At 37.1% G+C, this 24767-nt stretch overlaps 1 protein-coding gene across 4 annotated transcripts in view; it reads right to left on the reverse strand.

The window, feature by feature from the left end:
* Positions 1–24767, reverse strand: part of LOC145663975 (uncharacterized) — a 67105-nt gene extending 42338 nt beyond the window's left edge. For 2 of the 4 annotated variants that reach the window (XM_081730232.1, XM_081730229.1), the window contains exons 1-5: positions 24295–24412; positions 17018–17380; positions 14356–14705; positions 7535–7665; positions 2094–2228 (exon numbers count right to left, since the gene is read on the reverse strand). In XM_081730232.1, coding sequence (XP_081586358.1) covers positions 2094–2228; positions 7535–7665; positions 14356–14705; positions 17018–17361 — 960 coding nt within the window. In that variant the 5' untranslated portion in view covers positions 17362–17380; positions 24295–24412. Of the gene's footprint in view, positions 1–2093; positions 2229–7534; positions 7666–14355; positions 14706–17017; positions 17381–24132; positions 24264–24294; positions 24413–24434 lie in introns of those variants that run through there. The other 2 variants (XM_081730231.1, XM_081730230.1) reach the window with 2 other exon arrangements.

A 24767-nucleotide genomic window follows, 5' to 3' on the forward strand; every position in this document is an offset into this window, starting at 1 on the left:
TATATATATATATATATATATATATATATATATATATATATATATATATATATATATATTAGTAAAACTATTAGTATTATTTCTTAAGTTTGATGATAACACAAGTATTCTTCAGTAAAATTTGGTTTTCGAACAACAATAGTTTAGTTCAGTCATTGTTGCTACTTTTCAAATAAGCATTCTGTAGAATCAACCAGCAATAGATTAAAAATTCTTGTCAAATTTAAGAAGCTTAATGCTGGAGTTCCGAAGACTACGTAACGCTTACTATTTCAAGTGCTTAATTTAAACTCCCGTACTAGTGGAAGTTTCGATGTACTGTAAAGAAAGCTGCATTTTCAGGAAAAATCCGTCGTGAAAGAAGTGCTCGGGAAATTCCCGCAACTGAATGCACAAAGCATCGGAAGTGAATACTTGAACAATAAAACTTTATTTTACGCTGGAAGACATTTAATTTCATTTAAGGCATTTTGAAATATTTACTTTATGAAATATGAATTATATCTTTGTTAATTGTTCTAAATTAATTTTCGAGAAAGAACCGTCTTGCAACAAGTGCTCGGGAAATTCTCGTAATCGAAAGGACGAAGTATCGGAAGTAAACTTCAACAATACAACCATTTATTTTACACTGGAATACATTTATTTGATATAAGTCATTTTGAAACCACTTATTTTAAAAAACATGAATTATATCTTTGTTTTAAATTAATATATTTGCTATTCATATTTGGCGAAGGTCATTGAGGTTCCTGGGATGACTCTACCTACATATGTTCATTTTCCTGCCACACATAGTACAGGGTACAAACTTCGGTCTTTTAAGTTTAAATTTTCAGAGTACAAGCACGAGACACACTAAATTTCCTGTATAGATTTTGGCGGCACACCAACGTAAAAATTTCAAACTGGCGGCCATTAAAAAAAAGAATAAAAAAAGCAGGTATTCATTTTATAAAACGTAATTTTCGGATATCCACGCTATAGGGTGAAATTTTCGGACTTTTAAGTTGAAATTTTGAGGGTAGAAGCACGAGACATTCTAAATTTGCTGTAAGATTTTCTCGGCGATCCAATGTAAAATTTCCAAATGACGGCCATTTTTTTTCAAAACAGCAGTGAAAAAATAGAAAATTGTTGCAAGTTGTGACAATAACAATCCTGAAATATAAATCACATTTTAACACTTTTACCCCCAAAGACATTGAAATATTTCGAAAAAAAAACAAACAGTTAAACCCGAAAAAACCCACATGGGCACAGGTGGGTTGTGTTTTTTGAAACTCTGCGCTAAACTGAACAAAAAGTATACGAGGCAAAAAGACCTTCCGGGAATAGTCAAACCCAGGATCCCACGTATAGAAAGCACATGTTAGCCACTATGCTGGAAAGGTGTACACATACACTGTTTTCAAGCTCCTCCTTTACTCTGCGGATGTGTCTCGACTGACCATGTTATGTGCTGTTACTACAAACAGCGAGCCACGTACTGCTGCCACCTTTTGGTTGCCTCTACAACTGTATGCAATGTTGCTAGCTTTCCCTAAATTTCAGTTGAACACCCGTCACATTTTAGGTTAAAATTTATTTATGAATATTAGGACCAACTCTGATAAAACCTTCTTAAAAGTAATTCGCATTTTTAGTTCAACTGAAACATTTGACAAGAATCTGTCTTCACACTTCAATGAGTAAGGAAGAATATCAACTGAAGTAGGCAAATGAATATCAGCTTAATGAAACGTCTCGGTTCGTGATTGTGTGTGTATCCTTTATGCAGCCAACTCCATATTTACATTTTCCCATACGCTCTTTTGAGGCACACGGATAAAGAACTAACCACTCTTCCTCTCCTTAATTGACTTGGTTACATTGCAAGACTACTCTATGTAAATGGTTGAAAACTACTCTCGGGTTTAAGAATTTAAGATATAAAATAAAAAGACAGATACTCATAAGCTGTGATCTTAGTTCATAAATTGCATTTAACATAATTAATAATGAGTATTTAAAAAAAAAAAGAGAGAGAGAGAGAGAGAAAGAAGTACGAAAAAAAAAACAGTTTAACTAATCGTTATCTCGAGAGAACATACCTTTTTCTTTGTCTTGGCATTTTCTCTTAACACTTTATCTGCTTTGACACAAGACTCTACAAAATCATGCCATGAAGCCAATTGATAGAAACAAGTGCTGCAGACCCGTAACGGAAGGTCATCGTTTGCTGCTACCTACAAGACCAAAATTCAAAATATAATGAATTTTGGGAGAGAAAAGGTAATGAAGAATCTGAAATCTTAGAATCAGTTTCGTATTTTGTACTATTTATTGTTATCAACTTTCATTCAAATTTTAATTGATATTTTGTACTTTTAATGGACATTTCCTTCCTTGTAACTTAATGATGCCATCGTGTACAAGTCTTAAATATAACACATACCAAAAATCTCAGAAAAAAAATTCTGAGTTACAGAGATACACAACATCAAACAATGCAAAAATGCACTGCTTACATCACAACAACAAAAACGAGCGTTTTGGTGTGACGTTATATATCGGTTTTCTCCTCTGAGCCGTATGAAAAATTCAGGGAATCCTTAAATCCTAACAGTCACCTACGCAAAATTACCTTCAAGAAAAGAAAAAGCACTTCCTAGGTACGACTCACACATAGTTGTTTTTAAGAGACTTGTAAAAATCTGTCCCCCATTCAAAGAATCTCAGCAGAAATTCTATTCTACAAAAACAAGTTTATTATTATTATTATTATTAGTACCGGGTGTGATTGAAAAGTACCGGAACTTTTCCCGCCGCGCGGCTCCCTGGCGTTCGAAAAATGTGAGGGGTGGGGGGAAATGTGCGCGGGACCTTTCTCTTTCAAGCGGAACTTGGCCCAGTGCGCTGCGAGCAGCGGTTGAGAAAGCACCGCTGTCCGCGCGAACGTCGTTTTGGTCGTCGGTCACGTTTTTTGAGCGCCGAAAATGGAAGATTGACCAACGCTACGCCAAAAGACGTTCACCGAGGGGTCGTACTCGTAGCACCATGTTTCATCACCACTGATCACACTGTCTAATAACTCTTCGCCGGCTTCCACACAATCCAGCACTTCACGACTCATTTTCACTCGCAGTTCTTTTTGCTCCTCGGTCAACACCTTGGGGACCAGTTTGGCGCACACCTTCCGCATGTTCAATTCTTCAGTCACAATTTTTTGCACTGCATAGTATGTCAAATTAAGTTCTTCGCTGATCTCCCGGAGGGTTGTCCGACGGTCCAGGTTCAGGTATTCGCGAACTCGGTCGACGTTTTCATCGGTTTTCGATATCGACGGTCTCCCAGAACGTGGTTCGTCATCGGCGTCCTCCCGGCCTTCCCTGAAGGCTTTGTGCCACTCAAAGATCCGAGTACGGGACATCACATCTTCCCGAAAGGTTTCCTTGAGCAGGTCCTGGGTCTCGGTGAATGTCTTCTTTAGTTTGACACAAAACTTGATGGCGTAGCGTTGGTCAATCTTTGACTCCATTTTCGGCGCTCAAAAAACGTACCGACGACCAAAACGACGTTCGCGCGGACAGCGATGCTTTCTCAACCGCTGCTCGCAGCGCACTGGGCCAAGTTCCGCTTGAAAGAGGAAGGCCCCGCGCACATTTTCCCCCACTCCTCACATTTTTCGAACGCCAGGGAGCCGTGCGGCGGGAAAAGTTTCGGTACTTTTCAATCACACCCTGTATTTCACAAATCATTATTTATCGTGTCCAAAACAAGTTTATTATTATTATTATCATTAGTATTTCACAAATCATTATTTATCGTGTCGAACACGATATCTTAACACTACACTTTACTGATATGCAGCACATGTTACGCTTATACAACCAAACCAGTTGTCGGATTGATCTGATATTGTATTCATTACAATAAAGTTGTATTTACTTGAAACCTTGAAGTTTAATTTCATTCCCTCCATTCCTTCTGGGAGATATATATATATACGTGCTGCATATCAGTAAAGTGCAGTGTTAAGATATTGTGTTCGACACGATAATATATATATATGTAGCTAGCTAGGTAGATATTAAATCTGTATTAGTTTTTAGTAGGCAATTCAGGCTCGAAGTAACACATCTTTAGTAACGAAAACGTCCGAAAAAGTTCTAAAGTCTTCTAAGTTCCTATGAGCAGGGCCGGCTCGTCAGGGCGGAAACATTTAGGGGCGGAATTGCAGGCATTTATTTTTAGGTGCGGTTTATCAACGTTAGCCAAAACATACGTTCCCCAGCGCCCTACATATTTAGGAAAAGGTAGTTAATGAAAAATGGGATCACCTAAGATCGATTACTGTTCACCTATAAGGAGAGGGGGAACATCTATCTGACCATAGTACGTTTCCGTGTTCCCACTGTTCATTCTATGACTATAGAAGCTCTCCTGCTTTATCTGGATATTCAGACTCCGGATGCTCACAGAAACGTTACTGACCTAAAGTTTCTACATAAGGTAGTCAATGGAAACTTCAGGTCTGATGCCCTACTTCAAAAATTATTTCTTCACATTCCTACCCGTGTAGCACCAAATACCCACCCCTCTTCTCCTTTCCGGCCCTAGACTGTCGATTATTCAAAGGTCCTCCTTTCACAGAGCACCGAATTTATCAATCAGATAACAACTGATGTGGACATTTTTTAAGCTATTCACGAATAATTACACAAATTCAAAATAACTAAAAATGAATTAAGAAACTTCATTTTTGCTTTATCTTTTTTATTATTATTTTTATTTTTAATATTGTTAATACATGTTTGTAACGTTTCTCTGTGTAAATGGCACTCGTTATGCTGTATCTGTTAAAATAAATAAATGATATAAAAAACAATTTTTCAGTTTGGCAACTCTGCACTCAAACCCACCTAGACTAACGTGACGTCTTCAACAAGTCAACTGAAAGAAAAATAATTCGATTACAATTCCTTCTCCCCTCTAAAAAATAAAGAAAGACACGGCTATGAATGCAGTCAAAGAAAGATTTTCCCAGTTCAATGATGTATGTGTTATCTTCGAATTTTTGTACAAAATTCATGATCTCAAAAACAAAAACGCAGCAAAGATCAAACTGTTGTATGAAAACTTGGAAAAGGCTTTAACAGTTGAAAATAAAGAAGGTGTGAAAGAATGTGATATTGATGCTCTAGGACTTGTTCTGAGCTCAGAGGAATTTATCATCATCTTAATGACTCAGTATCAACCCCTGAAGAAGTCCCAAGCTACATTTACCACCATGGTCTTGAAAATGGATTTCTGAACTGTTCACGTTGGAAGTGTCCGTGGCTAGTGTAGAACGAAGGATATTATTATTATTATTATTATTTTCAAATTAAAACTCATTAAAACATTATCTTCGTTCTACAATGTGCTAGGAAAGACTAATAGGTGTAGCCACAATTTCTACTGAAAGTGAGTTAGCAAGATAAGTAAACCCGACAGTCCTAGTGGAAGAGTTTGCAAATATAAAAGCAAGGAAGGTATTGTTAAAGTTACAAATGCTGTTGCTCAATTTATCTCAAACAGTGAGTGAGAGACTTTTGAAAAATATTAAAATGTACTATCACAACATTACTTTTTTTTTTTTTTTTTTTTTTTTTTTACACTGGTGCAAACACAACTGATTTTTCTGTGATATTTGTTGAATGTAGAAAAAAATTACTTCAGTCAAAAATTATATGTAAGTATAAACTTTCTATTACTAGTTTAGACTAATTATTGACGTATAAATTGTTCAAAACACAAAGCTGTTTATAGTATACCTCTTAACTTTTGTTTCTTAAACAGACAAACATTAAATTTTCGGACACGTTCTCCATGGAATTTTTTATAAAGAATTACAACCATATTATATATATATATATATAGGGTTTTCATAAAGTCTGGACGGATTTAATTTGCTTATAATTTTCATAAAAATGCTCATAATGAAATCAAATAAAGTGCAAACGGTAGCGGAAGGATTAAATTTTTAGTTGGCAACAATGTTAGATAAGTGGCAACTCTGAACACGTTGACAGAGGGAGAGGGAGGGCAAGGGTCAGTTTCATACCAAATTCCATCCATTGTTGTTTTCATTGTTGTTTCAATGTTGACTGTTAAAAGTAAGTTGTAAGCTGTATTGGTGTGTGTGTCTTTTAAAGAAATAAATAAATGAAAAACTCCTCTGAGAAGACTATTTTTTTTTCCGTATCAAAGATGGCGTCGGTGAAAGAGAAAGCGCAATGTGTTCTGTGGTACGCAGAGCTAAAATCACCAATTCTGGTGTGTCGAAAGTTCACCAAAGAGTTCAAAAAGCCGGCACCGACTGAGAGTGCAATCCGAAAGTGGCATGCTAAGTTCTTGGAGATAGGAAGCGTCCTGGACCGTCCTCGAAGTGGGAGGCCGCCAACATCGCCTGCAACAGTGAGCAGGGTAAGGGAAAGCATTATCAACAGCCCACAGAAGTCGATTCCTACGCGAATGTGTGGACGTAAATGGCGCCCAGTTGGAGGTGTGGCGGTGAATGAACTGAGCTGGTGCAGATTACAGGTAAAAATTTAATCCTTCCGCTACCGTTTGCACTTTATTTGATTTCAATATGAGCATTTTTATGTAAATTATAAGCGAATTAAATCCGTCCATACTTTATGAAAACCCTGTACAATGGATATCGACATGGTTTACATTACAATAAAATTTTAACTTCCTGTTACCCCGTGGTTATATTAGTAAAATTTCATTCCAAATCCCACACCAATAAAAATGTTTTTAAAAATAATTGGCTTGTAGATTTGTAGATTACTTATTAATATTATAGAGAGAGGCATTGGAAGTAAGTTTTATTTTATTTAATGCTTAAACAATTGGTAACAATATGATGATGTGGTGAACATGTACGGGGTAACAAAGCTTCACTTTGGTTTGGATTTGGGAGAAAAGGAGATTATAGAGGCGCAGACATGTTTTTCGCCTAGGGTATAAATATCCTAGAGCCGCCCCTGCCTATGAGGAAAGGGAAAACTCGATTTTGGAATCTGAAACATCGTGAAAAACGTTGCCCAAGACGAAACCAAACTGCAGTTTTGTTAGTAGGAAGTTAGTTAGTAATTTCTCATTCTTGTGAAAGTAATATTAATTTCTTGAATAAATAATTAATCTCATTATAGAAATATTTTTGTTTGATTTTCCAATCCTGTACATACTTCATACTGTTACGTGTCTCCCAGAACTCTTGTATGTATGTAATATTTCACTACTTAATTCTGCGTTGAATTATTTAGATTTTCATTATAATTAACTCAATATCTTATATAAATTTGAGATTTAATGCCACAGAATCAAAAGCATAAAAGCGGTGAATTCCGCGTCGTACTAACCCAATCTAATCAAGGGTGTTTCTGGCCCACTTTTGAGAATATTATCAGTTTTCCCATGTTTTAGACACAAATACCAAATAATACTAATAATGTTAATAATAACAAGTTTCCACATCACAGCAAAGAACAAGGTTCCTTACCATAATAGGTAAATATTTCATTATCTTCTCATGCAGTCCTTCATAATCAAAGATAGGAACGCTGTCAGTCGTTGTACATGCACACAGACGACACACTTCGGAGATGATTTTCTCAACTTCTTTCTGCGATTCTGCAATGAAATACACAAAATACAATATATTCATGTGGAGTTCCTAATCTATGTCACCTACTTATATTATAGTTCTTATCAAGATGAAAGAAAAAGTTCCATATTTCTAAACATACAGATAACAAAAACTATCACATATACGAGGAGGAGTCAAATGAAAACCATAATTATTTTTTTTAAATATTATTTACTGGTCACACAGGGTACAGAAGTAAATTACTTTTCAACATAGTCCCCTCCTCGTTCAATGCAAGTCCGCCAGCGCTTCGGAAGAGCCTGAATACCTGCAGAAAAAAAGTCTTTTGGGCGACGGCGCAACCACTCGTGCACCGCGTTGCGTACCTCTTCATCGGAGTGGAACTTCCTGCCGCCCATTGCTTCTTTGAGCGGACCAAACAGATGGAAATCGCTCGGTGCGAGGTCTGTTTGAGGCTGATGGTAATGCACCCATGTTTCGTCACCAGTGACGATTCGTGACAGGAAGGCATTACCGTCACTTCAGCACGCCACAAAAGGTCTTCGCACACATCAACACGTCGCTGTTTCAGTTCAGGCGTCAGTTGTCGGGGCACCCATCTTGCAGACACCTTATGAAACTGGAGAACATCATTCACAATATGATGTGCCGATCTATGACTCATGTGTACAGTACACATGCTGCAATTTCGTCTATTGTCACACGGAGGTTTTCCAAAACGATGGCTTCAACGGCTGCAATGGTCTCTGGAGTCACTACGCGCCGAGCCTGTGCCTTTGCAAATTTCCGGCACCATTCATAGATTTGTGGCTGTGACAAACACGCATCTCCATACTGAACCTTCATTCGCCTAAAAATGTCAATCGGTTTCACACCTTCACTTCGCAAAAACCGAATCACAGAACGCTGCTCCTCGCTGGTGCATGTAGCTAGTGGGGCTGCCATTTTTGAACTGTTGTTGCGCCGGTGTTTGTGCATCTGCCGGCTGCTGCCACCTAGGAGACATCCGGCATACTATCGTAAACAGGCATGCCAACTTACAGCTCACTGGCGCCATATACGGATTTTTATTTCTACTTTTATGGTTTTCAGTTGACTTACCCTCGTAGATGGTTATCAAAATAAAGCAAACAACTACAATTTCCAACATGTAAAATGTGTGAGGTGATAACACTGTGAGTGTGTTTGTAGTACGTCTGATTATGGAAAATGGGAGACTTCCCTGAGCTTCCAAAGAGAGCAAATCGTGGGTGCGCGATTCGTTGGTGCAAATGCATGTAAATGACCAGTTTGTTCCTGGTATCTCGAGGAACAGTGTCCAAGCCACAAAGTAATGACGGCCCTGACAGATCTCATGACAAAACATCGATAAAGACTAACAGTGGACAGGAGAGAAGCCTCAGTGACAGAGATTGCGAGCATTGAATATTGTCATCATGGACCGCGGAGTGAATACGGCAAAAGTGACTGGAACTCAATCAGCACTTGGAACAGCACACTGCGACAATCATAGTTCAATTCGACTTACACAACCTACACATCCGACGTCACTTTGCTATTTCCAAACCGCTGATTACATCAAACCACGCTTTACCGCATCGAAAATGCTGCCATGCACATACAGAATAGATCGCTAATAACTGGAAAAGTGTAATATAGTCCGTTGAGTCTCTTTTCATTTTATTTGTAACAACTGGGCGTGTTTGTGTGTAGCGAAAGGCTTAAAAAAAAGCTTATGCTCCGACCTTTCACTCGTGAAACATGGCATTGGCTCTGTGATACAGCCGCATTGTTGACAGTGATTATATGGACATTCTTGAACAGTTATGGTCAGTTCTGAAACCGAAGCAGACTCCGAAGCAGATATTCACACCATTCTCGCTGATGAAACTGAATGCTCCATTGCATGAGGAATGGTACACTCCTCTGAAACCACTCCTGGCATAAATGCCTCCATTCTAGTAAGAACTGCAACGAGTAAGAACTGTTATGCAGGCTAAGATGATTCCACGCCATACTAATCAAGTAAGCTTAAATTTTCTTCAAGTGTTAACATTATTTTGGGAATTATCTGTATGGAATATAACTTGTAGCTAAGGTTACTACAAGTACACTAAGTTACTACTAGGTACACTAAGGTTAAAGAGGATATTCCTTAAGGATAAACTTATCTGCAGCGTTTTCTCCGCATTCTAAACATTTCTACAAGCTCAATTATTATTGTAAAAGACTGCTATTCTTTTATTAGATTGCATTCAATTCATTCTAATATTTTATGTTGTTGCCTGCTATACACCGCTGTGTATGATACCTCTTATCACATACACGTTCCTTGCCTAGCAGCTAAGGTCATCTCAGTAACAACCAACAACCAATGACAAGCTACCATCCTGCAGTTACGTCATAGTCACGCGAGACTATCGCGGCCAGAGCGACAACGCGGGAAGTGACATACATGCATTACACTCGCGCCTTGTTGAATGTAGGATGAAGATGTTGGAGGTGTCTTCTTTGCAAAATAACTTGGAACTGTGAAACGAGCATGCAATTAGCTACATATATAGATATTTCTCATGGTGAACACTAACATAATTTTAAGCCTTAGTTTTACCCAAACCTAATATGTAAAAATATATGTATAAAACATCTGGTAACATTAAATTTGCTCATATATTTCAGTTGTGATATTGTGATTTCTGAGGTCCTTCCGCGTGTTTTAGAGTGTTAGGCACATGGTTTGCGCCATTCTGATATACGAAATTTAATCGTATTTATGAAGTAAGTATATTTTGGTATAATATTTGTGGTGCTGAGATTGTCAATATTAGATTATTTCGGATGTTGCTTTTTGAATGTCGATTACATATAGTTGGCGAAGGAAGGAGTTAATACGCATGTAATAACTTGTTCAATCCTCAACGCTCGGGTGAGAATACAAGCAGCGGCTACTAAACTATGGTGTTTTCTCTATTCAAGACCTTTTGACCTAATGGAGTAATCATCATATCCTGGCAGATCCACGTACACACTACAGAATACGTTCCCTTTCAGCACCATTCGTACAATACATCCTCGGCACTAGTAAGTTTATTTTATAGATACGATTTTTTTTTTTTTTTTTTTTTTTTTGTTTTAGAAACAACATTCTTCCATTAGAAAACACATAATTATAATTTACAAAATAGTTTTCCTCATACGTACAGAAAATTAAAGATCAGAATATTGAGAATGACATTAATACTATTTTATTATTACTATTGTTTCTTTTAACAGAAAACAGGCGATTTAACATTATCACTTGTTTATGTTAAATAATAATAATTATAAAGGTAACCAAGAAAGTTCTCTCGCTTTTTCACCCATCACCTTCGAACATCAATAGGGCACCTGGAAGATCAAAAATAGTCCCTATGAGCATCGACGACCTTCTGCCAACGTTCTGGAACGTCATGGATTCCATCGCGGTAGAACTTGGGCCGTGAAGCGAAGAAGGTATCAAGTGCATTTTGCACCTCTACTAGGGATTTGAACTGGCGTCCTCTAAGGTAATTGTCCAAGGAATGGAACAGGTGATAATCGGACGGTGCAATCTCTGGGGAGTATGGCGGATGCAATAGTGTTTCCCATCCATGGCGTAGAATGGTGTCCTAGCCACGTGAGGCTTAGCATTGTTCTGTAACAGGAGGACTCCTTTGGGATTCAGAAGTGCTGGCTCCAGTTTTGAGTTTTTCTTGAACACGGTTCAACTGATGACAGTACAGAATTGCATTGATGCTCTAACCAGCTGGTAAGACTTCCCGATGCACGATGCCGCGAGCAGTCCTTCCAACACACAGGAGGACCTTCATGTTGTGGAGTGCTGGTTTCGGCTGTTTTGCAACCGGTTCATGGGATTCTAACCAACGGTGACGGCGCCGTGGAGCTTCATGCAGGACCCATTTCTCATCACGTCAAAACCCTGTAGAGAAATGGCTCCTTCCTCAGATGAGACTGCAAAGAAACATAGATGTCTGCTCGCGCTGCCTTCTGGCTCGGAGTCAAATCATGTGATACCATCGACCCAACATGTAGTGCTTCCTAAGCTTATGGAGGTGCTGCCGAATGGTTTCTCCATTCACACTGAATAGTAGTCCCAGTTCCTCACATGTCTGGCCACCGTTCGCCCCAATTGCTGCTGAAGATCTTCATTTTGTATATGTGTTGGTCTTCCGGCACGTGGTCTTCGAGTGTTTTGTCACCGTCCTTAAGCTTCTTAAACCACCGCTGCACTGTCCGTGTGGTCATATCTTCCGCCACGCTGCAGGCCAATTTGAACTCGTACAGCATACACGCCCTTATGACGCTCTGTGGAGGTCCCACGTTCACTATGTCCTTACGCAAGTTCACGGTGAAACTAAACTGCAACAACCAGGTACTATGTTGGATATATCCACACCAACAACTGGCCTTCGTCTTATCTCCATACGCATTCAACTTACGGTGTGAGGGCCAATTGAACACAGACCTCCACAAAAAGCGACAGAATTTTCTTGGTTAACTTTATACGTACCGTTGTCATGCAACCTGTAGCTAAGTACTCACATGCCAGAAGAGTTCTTGTATGATAAAGCTCACACAACTGTACTTAAGGGGGCATGATGACTCAGTAGTAAAGCGCAAGGGGTCCCTGATTCGATCGCAAGCCATGCGACTTTGCAGTAGATAACATCCGTCCATAGGTTTTCTCGGGTTACTCTCCTTCCCTCGTTACTTTCATTCCGTCAATTCTTTCATCATCAGTCATTTTCATTAATCACCGTCTCCTTTAGCCTGCTAGGAACCATGTAGCGATAAGAATTTAATTTCAAGTGCGTTGAAGTTTAGAAACAGCGTGCAACTGACCTGAAATTCCCCAGTAACGACAGGCATGGTTTGAGCTCTAACTGATATGTGGTAGCATCACGTTCGGACAGGCTACACGAGGGCTGAGCAGTAGTGTATAAATGGTGGCAACACTCGTAACATGCGTCATAGAGGGGCAATCTATCCCAGAACTTGTTGCGACGAACATGGTCTTGAATAATAACTGACAGGGAGTAGCACCAAATGGAACACTAAACGAATGTTGAGCAGTAGCATAAAAATGGCGGCAACACCCGTAACATGCCCAGTAGAGAGTCAATATGTCACAGAATTAAAGCAGTTTCCTCGTAAATCTGACTGCAGTGATAAGAACACATTCTGCTTTTTTTTTCTTTCTTTTTTTTTAATTCTTCTATGAATTTTGAAGGGTTTCATTCCACCTTGCTGATAAAACAACAACAGAATGCTGTTACTCTTGGTGTATTTTACATTACTGTTCCACTTGGTGTTCACATCAGTCAGACACTCTTCAAACGATGCCTATTATTGTCACAAACCTTCAAGTCAATCACATTTCATTTCTAAATTTTATCTCATTTTTCAAAGTTTTCATTTGACTGTCCCTAGCATTTGTATCAGTTGAAATTACGCGCTCCTCCTAGGGTTGCCAACTCTGAAAGAAGAAAAAAAAAACGTAACCAGCTCAAAATTCCCTATGATATAGGTCTAAGTGTGAAGTACGTATCTCTGGACGGACCCATCCATAGGAAGGAAATCTACTATCGTGAACAAAAGTGCATATATTTTTTTCTTTTTTTTAGCTTGTCTTTCTTTTTTTTAAAAAAATAAAGAGTGAGAGAGAAAGTATTTCTTTCTTTTCTTTTTTTAGAGAGGGAGAGGGAGGGCAAGGATCTTATTATTATTATTATTATTATTATTATTATTATTATTATTATTATTATTATTATTATTATTATTATTATTATTATTATTATTATTATTTTGTTCTTTCTTGCCAAAAAAAAAAAAGTTCCGCTCTTCCATCTCTCTCTCTCTGCTTTCTTTCTTCCTTCCATAATAATAATAATAAAAATCTCTTTCTCTCTCTCTCTCTCTCTCTCAGGTCCCAGGCCGCTTCCTTCCTTAACTTTCCCCTCTCTCTCTCTCTCTCTTAAAAAAATCTTTTTTTAAGAGAGAGAGAGAGAGAGAGAGAGAGAGAAAAGAAAAAGGAAAAGAAAAAGAGAGGAAAATAGCACCTGTATTCTGCATATCCTTAGTACTTTTACTAATAAGCTTAATAGATATATTGTGCTATAAATGAGAAACTGAAATCGGCATTGATCATTTTATTGTATTTACCAGTAACTGCCAGTTCTTTAAAATTATCGAAACAGATGAACAAAAGTATCTTAATCTTTACATGACAATTTTGGATTTGGAAAATGAAATTTATTCTTTAAACTTATACTTCAACAACAGGAAATTGCTTTAAGAAGTCCTTTTTCACTCTCAATAAACGTATAAAATTTCTTACAAGTAAATTTCAAAGTTTTCCTGATACAGTCCCTCTCATCTCTTTAAAACTATCTAAACACATGAGCACAACATACTAATCGTTGATACATGGTGAAAGGTGATAGTTTCGGATTTACAGAATAAAAGTTAGTTTATAAAAAAACTATACTTCGAACTAGATGAACTTGCTTTGTAACTAGACATAAATTCGGAAAAGCAGGTCATAAAGGAACTGGTAAAAAGTTTGTACCAGTCACCGGCTTTAATCAAAATAACAGCAATATTTCCCGTCAGGCTGGTGAAAAACCAGCTAGTTGGCAACCCTATCTTCTCCTGATAAGAAGTAAAATGTTTACCTAAGTGAGCTTCGTGAACATCCTGCCAAGTTTCTTCCAACTTTATCTTTATATCACAGATATTCTTTTCTTCTCCATACTCACTACTAGTAGCCACTAACTTTGTTACAATGTTTTTTTTCTTCTCGTCAATAACAGAGTCTGCTGTTTCCTTCAGCGGCAAATCAGAAACTTCCACGACTTCATACAAGTTCTCTAAATCACTTTCACTATTTTCCGAGACTTCGCCTTTTACATCTTCAAAGCTAACAGTCTCAGGGGCGGTACCCGTATCGATCATGAAAGTATGAAAGGCTTCACTTTCACGTTGGCAAAGTGAACAATTGGTCAAGTGACGATGTAGCTTTTGTCTGTAACGAAAATAAAGCTGCAATAAGATTTTACGGGAATCACGTTTACATTTCTTCTTATCTTCCTAATTACATTTCATTACTCAAAAAAACATTTCAACATGCAATAATACAATTCGTTTAAAAACTCATCTCCAAGTTTCGAAAGTTGGTTATACAAGTAATTTGTCAAATTTACCTTGGTGAAATTAGCTTCAAAGAGAGATAAATTCTTTTATATACAGGTATATACACAGAAGGCCGTTTCATCCTTATGTTGGTGAACTGCATCCGCTTGGCCTAAGTTATTAAACCACTTTTCCACCACCGATCATGTTTAATATGATTCTGGCGTCGAACAATTGCACAACTTCGATCGGAACTTCCACTGAAAAAGGCTTCTATTTGGTACACCCTGATTTACTTTAGCCCATTCGTCTTTGCATAATTTCCACAGTCACTTAAGCGTTGTGGTTCGACGTTTTATGATGTTCTGTTTTAATAGGCAAAAGAAACAAAATTCCATGGGTGATGTACCTGCCGAATTACCAGAAATGTGTCCAAATGAGACAGCCTTGAAGCCTGTCTCCTGTTCCATGTAGGGAACCGTTGTTTTGACGGAGTTACTACTGGTCTTGTCTTGGTGGATGTGGACTTTAGCGGTTTTATTACCATACAAAGTAGGAACATGTTGGAAGTAATGGGATTTAAGACATGATGAATATTTTAAGGATTCACACCTTCTAGTGTAAGTTACTTCTACAAACACATTTAACAACTGTAAACACGTATTATTGTTTACCGACACAGTTACAACCAGATGATAGTAGGAGGAAACAGGAAGACACGAAGCCAGTTCGGACGAAACCGAAGATGGACGAACCTCATAGAGGCCACCCATAAAAGAGAACCGCAAGAGGACCAAGATATCAGTTCATAACTGATCATTAACCTAACAACACTTTCTCTTCAGGTCTCTATGAACAAAGGAGAATCCTAACCAAACCTTATCTTTAGAGGCAGCCATGGACAAAAGATATATTCAAATTACAACCCAATCTTCCGAGGCTGCATTGAGCGAAGGAGGTTCCTTATAAACTGTCTCCCGAAGTCGCTGTGGACAGAGGAGACTCCTTAACAACACACCCCAGAGGCTGCAATGAGTGAAGGGATTCCCGTACAAACCTAACTCTAATTAACCTTAATTTTCCGAAGCGATTACTGTGTGCTAAGGATATACTGAACTTGAAAACACTTATATTTTGTATTACAAAAAAACTTTATAAATTGTTTATGGAAACTTATTTTTATAATAAATTGGTGAAAAGCTTATCCCGGACCGTTTTTATTCTATCTTAAACCATTTCAATATAGTAAACAGTGTTTACCTTTACATTACATGCCATTCTATGTATAGGAAGCTTTCCTTAGGTACAGAATCCGGCCACTATCATAAATCTTTCCGGGAAACTTCACTTGCATGTGCGAATCTACTGTGCATCCTTCCTTCCATCAACAGGACGGTAGTAAATAGCATGTATCTGCTTTGATCTGGTCAAATAAACCAACACCACAACTAGTGTGATGACATTTGTCACCCGTTAAATAGCGCTCATGCAGAATTTTGCATGGACTTTTGTGCCTTTGGCCTATCACAAAACGTCATGTCACAAAAGTTGAGGGACTCTGGCAAGTATGCAAGGACAAGTGGGCTACACTGGATTAGACTGTGCTGAAAACAAGCCTCCTTCAATGATAACTCCGATGCCGTGCAACTGTTCATCCCCAGGGACATCATAGTGAACATGAACGGTGTAGAAAACGGGTTTTACAGCCTAGGACAGGCACACCCAAATCACTACCATAATGATTAAATGAATTGTGTATATACAAGATGGACGATTTGCCTTGAAACGTCCTTGGAACTTTTAAATTAATATGCAATTTAAAAAAATGAAATTTTGTATCACGTAAATATAGGCAGGGGACAGTGTTTGGCATACCCTGTGGTACCAAAGTCCAACCAAGCTGCCAACCCAACATAAAGTTGCATTGTTTCAAATGGTACTACGTCAGGTTATTACATATTTCACTACAATTAAACGAAAATTCACAATGTTAAATTTGTTATTCATTGTTGCAAACTACAGACAATACAGTATCACAAACCCAAATTTTGACGGCCTTTATAGCAGTAACAATGCAGGTGACATACACAGAGAAAAAAAATGCAAGACTAGATCGTGAATCGACCCAGGTCTTCAAATTTACCATGAAAATGCGTTAACCACTCAATTATTCAGTCCATTATTATTATTATTTACCAAACCAACCTGTCAGACTCAGGATCTCCAGACATACTTAAAGAAGCTCTAATAAATTTCCGTACTCTCTTGTGAACGATTGTGCCTTCAAAAACAGTAGGAACTGCTGACAGCTTGAGTTTTTTAATCTTGACATCTTCTTTGTAATCCTCAGGCTTAAAATGTAAAGAACACACATATAAATAATCGTATTCGCCCGAAAACCTAAAGCTGCTGTCAATGCTCTGAATAGACGATTCCCACAGCTCTCGCATGTGTAAGTCAGACGGCACCTCATGTACAACGATCGCAGCTCCATTTTCATCTCGATCACGGCATCGGACACAGCAAGAAGGAACGCAGCAAGATTTCATTACTGTGTCACCTGTTGGTCTGAAATCAAAAATTGAATTCATTCAATTACTAATTGGTTGTTGAACATATGGAACTTATAATAATAATTAAAATTAATCTGAATAATGTTTTTTTCGTGTACTTTTTAGCCTATTTCAAGTGCTTCACGCGGGCACTCCTTGTCGGGGCTTAGGCTTAGAACTTTCTTCTATATAAATCTTCACACAGTTTTTGTAGCAACTGTAGTGCATGTATATATATACAATTTATTTTTACATAGGGGAGGCCGAGGTAATAAGAGACAAACGGGATAATAAGAGACAAAAAAAATATTCTTACACTTGCATTGATTTGAGGAACTAGAAAAAAATATGTGTGATTGTACTAAAAAGATGAAACCTGCTGATGTATTAACACATTTTTCCAGTTGCTTTTCCACCAAAAAAAAAAAAATCATGAAAAATTTTGTTAGTCAGTGTCTCTTATTACCCCTAAGGGGCAATAAGAGACAGGGCTCTCAGTACTCATACACATAGAATAGAAAATGAGTAGTGGTTTACGGAAAAATCTTCAGATAATTCTGAACAATTTACTTTTTTCAGATCGGAAATATGTACATATGTTCCCGAAATATCAAGATTTAAAAAATGAAATTCAATAGTTCGTTCGGAAAATTTAGTTGCCTGGGTATTAAATATCAGAAACCATTGAAACAAAGTATAGTTGAGTTTTACGTAATCTAGATACACCACGGGTAAAACACACTACCAAATAAAAAAGAATGCTGACAAGAAATTTTCTGGAGAATGTCGAAAATGAACTTAAAAAGTGAATAAATTCTCAATGAAGAAAAACCACCGCATTTGAAAAATAGCTTTAGCTAACTTAAATGGATTGAAAAAGCTATTAAATTGTAATCATACACGAAGAGAACATTGAAAAATGTTGTAAACCTATTTGTCCAAATTTTATGTAAAATGTAGCCTATGTAAAACTACATTTTCGAAAAATATGCAAGATGAATATTAAACCTTTTACGATGTACAGTCGAACGTTCATATGAAAAATGTACAAAAGAGTTTGGAAATGTCATGCTAACCTATCTAAAATCCAAGTTAACATTTAAAACCTCATAAATGTAATTTAAACTTTAGTGTAACATAATTATAGCAGGTAGGCCTTATTAATTATCTTAGACTGGATCACTTAAACGAACATAGGAAAAATGTATAGGCCAAAAAGAACTGTTGGCATATAAGCATGAGTTAAACAAATATTAAGAATAGTCCTAAAAACATCTAGGCCTACCAATAGAGGAGGAGTCATATTTAATCTTTCTGTTGTGGTTTCAAAAGTCCTTTTTCACTTTGCTATAAACACAACTAATTTTTTGGAGCTATCCTCTGGAAATCTGGAATGGCCCATTTCCATCCAGTTTGATAGGTCCATAAAACACAAATTTGGATGTCACTGTTTGAATGCCATCATAGGCAGGCCAATTGAAACCATTTAGTCCTTTTTTCAACAATTTAACCTTGCACGGTCCTTTATCTGGGAAAGCAATAACCCTCCCAATATACCAGTCAAGATTGTAGTACACGGCGTAATACATTCCCAAGCAAGATTCTGCTCTGGTTGGATCAATTTCTCCTGGCAAACTTTCTCCAGTTTATGATGAAATTAGTTGATCCAAAGCATATTCTCCACTGTCACTATCTATGCACAGACTATGACTGGATTGCCAGAGTAGAAATTTTCCTATTTACTTTCTACAGAATATACAAAAAATAACTAGCAGGTTATACTTGTCACATGCGCTAAATAAACATTACGTTGAACTGGGATAATAAGAGACAGCTGTCTCTTATTACCCCTTCAAAATTTCTAAAAGAGACATGTGACGAGTATAACCTGCTAGTTATTTTTGTATATTGAGATCCACCTGGAATCAAACTGTGGTCTTTCGTAAAAAGGCACCAGGGTAGGCAAAAACCACGGTTTTTATTGAAAAAAAAAACAAAAAACCAGGTTTTTTGGTTTAAGCTCGTTTTTTTTTTTTTTTTTTTGGTTTAAACCAGTTTTTGTTGTTGTTGTTGTTGTTGTTTAAATAATTTACTCTATGTATTTATATTAGATATGAACAGAAATTAGTTTGTTTCGCCTTGGTGGTGTTATGCAACAACAAGGTTATGCTGGAAGTGGTCACATAAGCTTAAAGCGGAATCCAAACCGCTTCTCGACTTACATCCAAGAGAAATTGTCCATTTGGACACGGAACCGGGACTAATTGGTCACAAATGCGATTGCCGACTCACTCACGAAGGACTCCTGATAAAAATACGTTGTACTGATCTTTACATAGGCCTATTTGTTAATATAATTGTCAAGAGTCATTTCAGAAGGACAAAAAGATAAACAGTTACACAAGGAAAAGCATTATGCCAGAATTATTAAATTACAAATTTGGCATGTAGATATCATTCAATAAAATTAAAGTCAAATCCAAATTGATGTTGGTAGCTACGTAGGCAATTCTTAAATTTTGCCAATTTCTATTAATATATTTAAACAACCTTGCTTCTTTATAAAACAATAGGCATTCATTCAATAGAAATATATAATTTGGTTTCATTTCGTATGTTTAGGCTTAACACCCTTATGAAATACCAAGGTTGTCACGGAGAAGACTTTCGTTTAAAGGGACACCTCGAATCGCTACTTGGTTTACACTTGAAAGATGGGATGCGGTTCGACCGAGAATTGAACACGGGACCCCTTGATTAAAAAGTGAAAAGTAGATAAAGGTAATGCGGATGGTTTGATATGTGGAAACGTCACCATGAAGTTCACACGATTTAAAGCTTTTTTCTTTTGTTTGTTTGTTTAAACCATTTTTTTTAACAGCTGGTTTAAACCACCCAACCCTGAAAGGCATTAAAGCTAAGTATTTAGCCACGATTTTTTTTTTTTTTTTTTTTATTAATTATGGCACCATAGTTCTATATTCCGTTAGAGTTCATTTTTATGTTGCTGTTGTTTTTATTGTTAGTAGTTGCTGTAGTAATAGTAGTAGTAATAAAATAATTCTTTAGCTTAAAATTATAAACCTTTTGCAGTACCAGTGTGTCTGCTAATGTTTCGATTTGAAATTTATGTTTTCGTTTATAAGACATTTTTGTGTGTATTCACAAGTATATTGTATTAAATTTAAAATGTTCAACTAATCATGTCATTCTATCTGAAGCGTTTAGTCTTTTCTTTCCTACTTGACGGTTATATTATTTTATAAAATAGTACTATTTTATTTAATTACATTTCCATTATAAATGTCATATAATGAGTTTACAGAGAAAGAAAGAAAAAGAAAAAAATGAGAGTGTAATTGTGAGCTTTTAATTTCCAAATATAGTAGAAAACAACACTCCTTTTCTAATGTTACGTATTAATTAGATAAATTTACACCATCTTGGTGCTCTTTCTGATTTAACATACTTTTAATGTGCAATTAGTAGCTCAATCCAACTACTATCTACGTTATCTACTGCTTCGCTTACAGCCCCTTCATTGTAGTTTACAGTGCTCAAACTGTGGAATGTTCAATGTGATGGTTCTTGATAATTTAAGGCGAGATTGAATAACCGTATGCGTTAACATTTCAAAACTCTTCTATCGGGAATTGAACGTGAGGAGCCTGTGAATCAGAGGAGCGCGCAAGCCATTTAACAAGAGGGGAGGACTGCTATTAATATTAAGAATACTAATAATAGCAGCAGTAGTCAGAATTGTGTAATTTTCTTGCATTACCCTACAAAGCTTTCGCGTTATAAGTGTGTCCTTTATACATAATATTTACTTAGGAGCTCTCTCGTGGCTAAGCGGTTAGTGTACGCGACTTTGGTGTGGAAGACCCGAGTTCAATTCCCGGTTCGGATTCCACGTTAAACTGTAGGTCCATGTCTCATATAACCTCGCTCCTGAAAAGGACGATGAACTCAAATCAAATAAAATTAAAATAATATTTACTTAACATGTATTCTTTCGTTCAGAAGACAGAATACAAGAAGTTATGAAAGTGTGTACGTAATAATTCGAAATAATAAAGTAAAGCATATTTCAATACCTTTCCAACATTACCTTTTACAGAACATACTTTTATTAGTTACATTTTCCACGTGTAAGTTTCATATAATACTCTGTATACTTTCAGCCAAAAAAAAAAAAAAAAAAGAAAGAAAAAAGTTTCTTTACTAAGCAAACATTATGAAGTAAAATTGAGTTATCTTTAGATGGGGGCGGGGAGGGGAAAAATAAGTAAAAACCAGAAGATTTACAGGGGAAATGAGATGATATTGCATAAAGTTAATTGATTCATGTGCAATTTAAGATGTAAATGGAGTAAAAATACAACGTATCGAAAAGGCTGTAGCGACTATTGGTAGTCAGCGGACGTGTACGTAAGGGCGTATGAATACTGTGTTCACATCTAACCTAACCTAACCCGAAGACAACCTAAAATTAGCGTAATTTTAGTGTTTTTTTTTTTTTTCTTCTAGAGAAAGGATGGCGAGATCTCTCGTGGCTAAGAGGTTAGCGTACGCGAACGTGGGAGACCCAAGTTCGATTTCGGCGTGAATTCATGTGGTTCGGATTCCTAGCTCTAGGTCCACGTTCCATATAGTTCAACGAAGCCTCGCTCCTGAAAAAGACGCTAAACTAAAATAAAATGAAATAATAAAAAAAAAGGCTGGCTCCCAAAACTAAAGATAGAGCCTATGCCACAAAGTTATTCCTAAACACGTCTTTTCGTATGTTGTACAGTCACTCATTGTGATTTAGCGCGTTTCTTTTTCGATAATTACCAAATGCTTTGCATGTGATAAAATTAACTTGTAGGTTAGGTGGCATAAATGACCTTGCTCGTGGAACTACTGAAGCAACGCTCACAGCTCAAACCCAGGAACTTGCTCGAAGTGATGGTGTCTGGTCTAAGATATTAATTTCCACTATTGGAGGATTTTTGTACAATGTAGGAAACCAGTATTTTATGTTTACAAGTGTAATGTTACTAGTGACAAATCCGTACAAGGGCTATACCAGGATTAAAATGAGTAAGTGTACATCAAATACGATTATGTAACTACTAATTCCTATTGGTAGAATATTTCTGAATGATGTACGAAACTTGTATTTCATGTTTACAAGTGCAGAGATAGTAGTATGAAACAATTACAAGTGCTCTAATCTCTGTGATTATGTGCGATATGAAGTATATTTTGTACTATCCTAGTCTTCTCTAGCGCATACTCTTCATCGCTGGCACGCCTGCTTCCTACGGACTCACGCCGCCCTCTTGAGCAGGACCCTCTCCTGCGCTCCTGCCGTGACTTCATCATTGTCGCTTTTAGTGCCAACCTAGCACAAGTTGGTTTACTTCTTGCACTTTGTTTACGCGCATATCCTCCGTCGCCGACGCGCCTGTCCCCTACGGACACCCTTGAGTGAGTCTCTCTTCTGAGATCCTGCCCCTGACTCGGTTAGATAGCATTCTCGATTTTAGTGGCCACCTAGCACAAATTGGTTTGTATTTTTGTGTTAAGTTTAGAGTTCCCTCTCCGGTTTTTACAAAAATTAAGAAAATTTACCGGAGAAATAAAGTAAGAAATGATGATTTGGAGTTCTTATGTGATGTTTAGATGTGTAAGTTTGGCAGTAAGATCATGGTCAATACAAGAAAAGATATTTAGAAATGGTACTATTTGCAAGGCGCGAAAGGTTTCGATGATTCAGCAGCATGGTAGTCGTATAGGATGGCGAATCAGTGCGCTTAATGTGATATTAATGAATTGAGTTTTACAGAATTACATAAGAATAATGAAGAGAATCTATTAAATTTTTATGACAACCACGGATTACTGAATTTAGGTGATAACTGAAGCTTCTATAAGAACCGGTTCTAGTACTGTTCTAGGCTTGTGTATAGCCCGCTCCCCCCAGTTCTTTGTCACCGGAACTGGAAGAGTCACTACTACTACTACTGCTACTGCTACCAATACTACTGCTACTGCTACTGCTACTACTACTACTACTACTACTGCTACTACTACTACTACTATTTATATCGAGAACAGAACCCAACCAACCCCTGCGGGGCTTCTAACCCGTTCCTACTACTACTACTACTATTGCTACTAACTACCACTACTACTACTACTATTGCTACTAACTACTACTACTACTACTGCTGCTACTACTACTACTACTACCGCTACTACTACTACTACTACTTTTACTAAAGATTCCTTACCGCAAGATTTACATCTTAAATCTTTATAACATGCGATTCCGATTCATTATGAACTAGTATGAATCGTTAGAATCACTATGATTCGTTAAAAATCACTGGGGGAGCGGGCTATACTCAATCCCTGTTCTAATCTAACTAGTTTTACCGGGTAGCCTTAGTCTAACCTAACAATTTTCAATGTTTTAAATATTTTATAGGTTTGAAACTGGATGGTTATCTCTAAATTTAAGCTGTATTCTGTACGCAGTCGTTTTTATAGCTTACACGAGGACGCGTATTTATACCCGTAAGGGGATTACGTCAATTGTGCATGCATATTAACAATCTGTACCACATAATTTGGGCAGGTGCCAGTGCATAAAGAGTTCAGAACATTCTAAAGAATAATTTCACGCAATATTTCTTTTCTTTTAATTTAACGGACTATTCTGCATCTGTACCTAGTTGGAATTCAAATTTTGGAAGAATTTAGCTGCTTGTGACTTACATAAAAGTCTGAAGGCCTACTGTGTAACTTTTAGGATCGTTGCTTCACTGGTCATTGCACTAAATGAAAAATCCAAAAGATTATAAACATAGCTTATTCAAACAATACGTTAACTTCAAATTTACTTCACTTGTTTATAATTTTCATACATTATTTTCTCACCTTCTAGATCACAATACACAACTGTTGAAGTACATATGATCACTTAATAAATAAACAAACAAGTCTCACATTTCTGAACCTAATGGATATTATGCCTTACATAATATGACCATTTATCATTATGTTCTGTTGTAACTTACATCTACAATTTTGACCTTAGTATCTTGGCGAACTGTACCATAGTTGCATTCTTTCCTCTGGAGAACAAAAAAACGAAAAATTTCATGATTCAACCATCGTCAGATGATAGCGGTGGTTGGAGTAATGAAACCAGTTCGTGTTTTCGCTCTGTTACGTTGTTGAATTTACGGAAATATTTAAAAATAAGTTCAAGAAGCAAAACGTCACCCTACAAAAAACTGTTTACTTATCCACTAGTTTTATTATTGTCAAGCAAAACCGGAGTGCGCAGCTATCTTCAATATTTATGGCCCTTTCTCACTTTACATCTTGAGCTGGGTGAGGGAGAAGAG

This window comes from Thermobia domestica, chromosome 11, assembly GCF_964235325.1.
Source record: "Thermobia domestica chromosome 11, izTheDome1.hap1.1, whole genome shotgun sequence".
NCBI lineage: Eukaryota > Metazoa > Arthropoda > Insecta > Zygentoma > Lepismatidae > Thermobia > Thermobia domestica.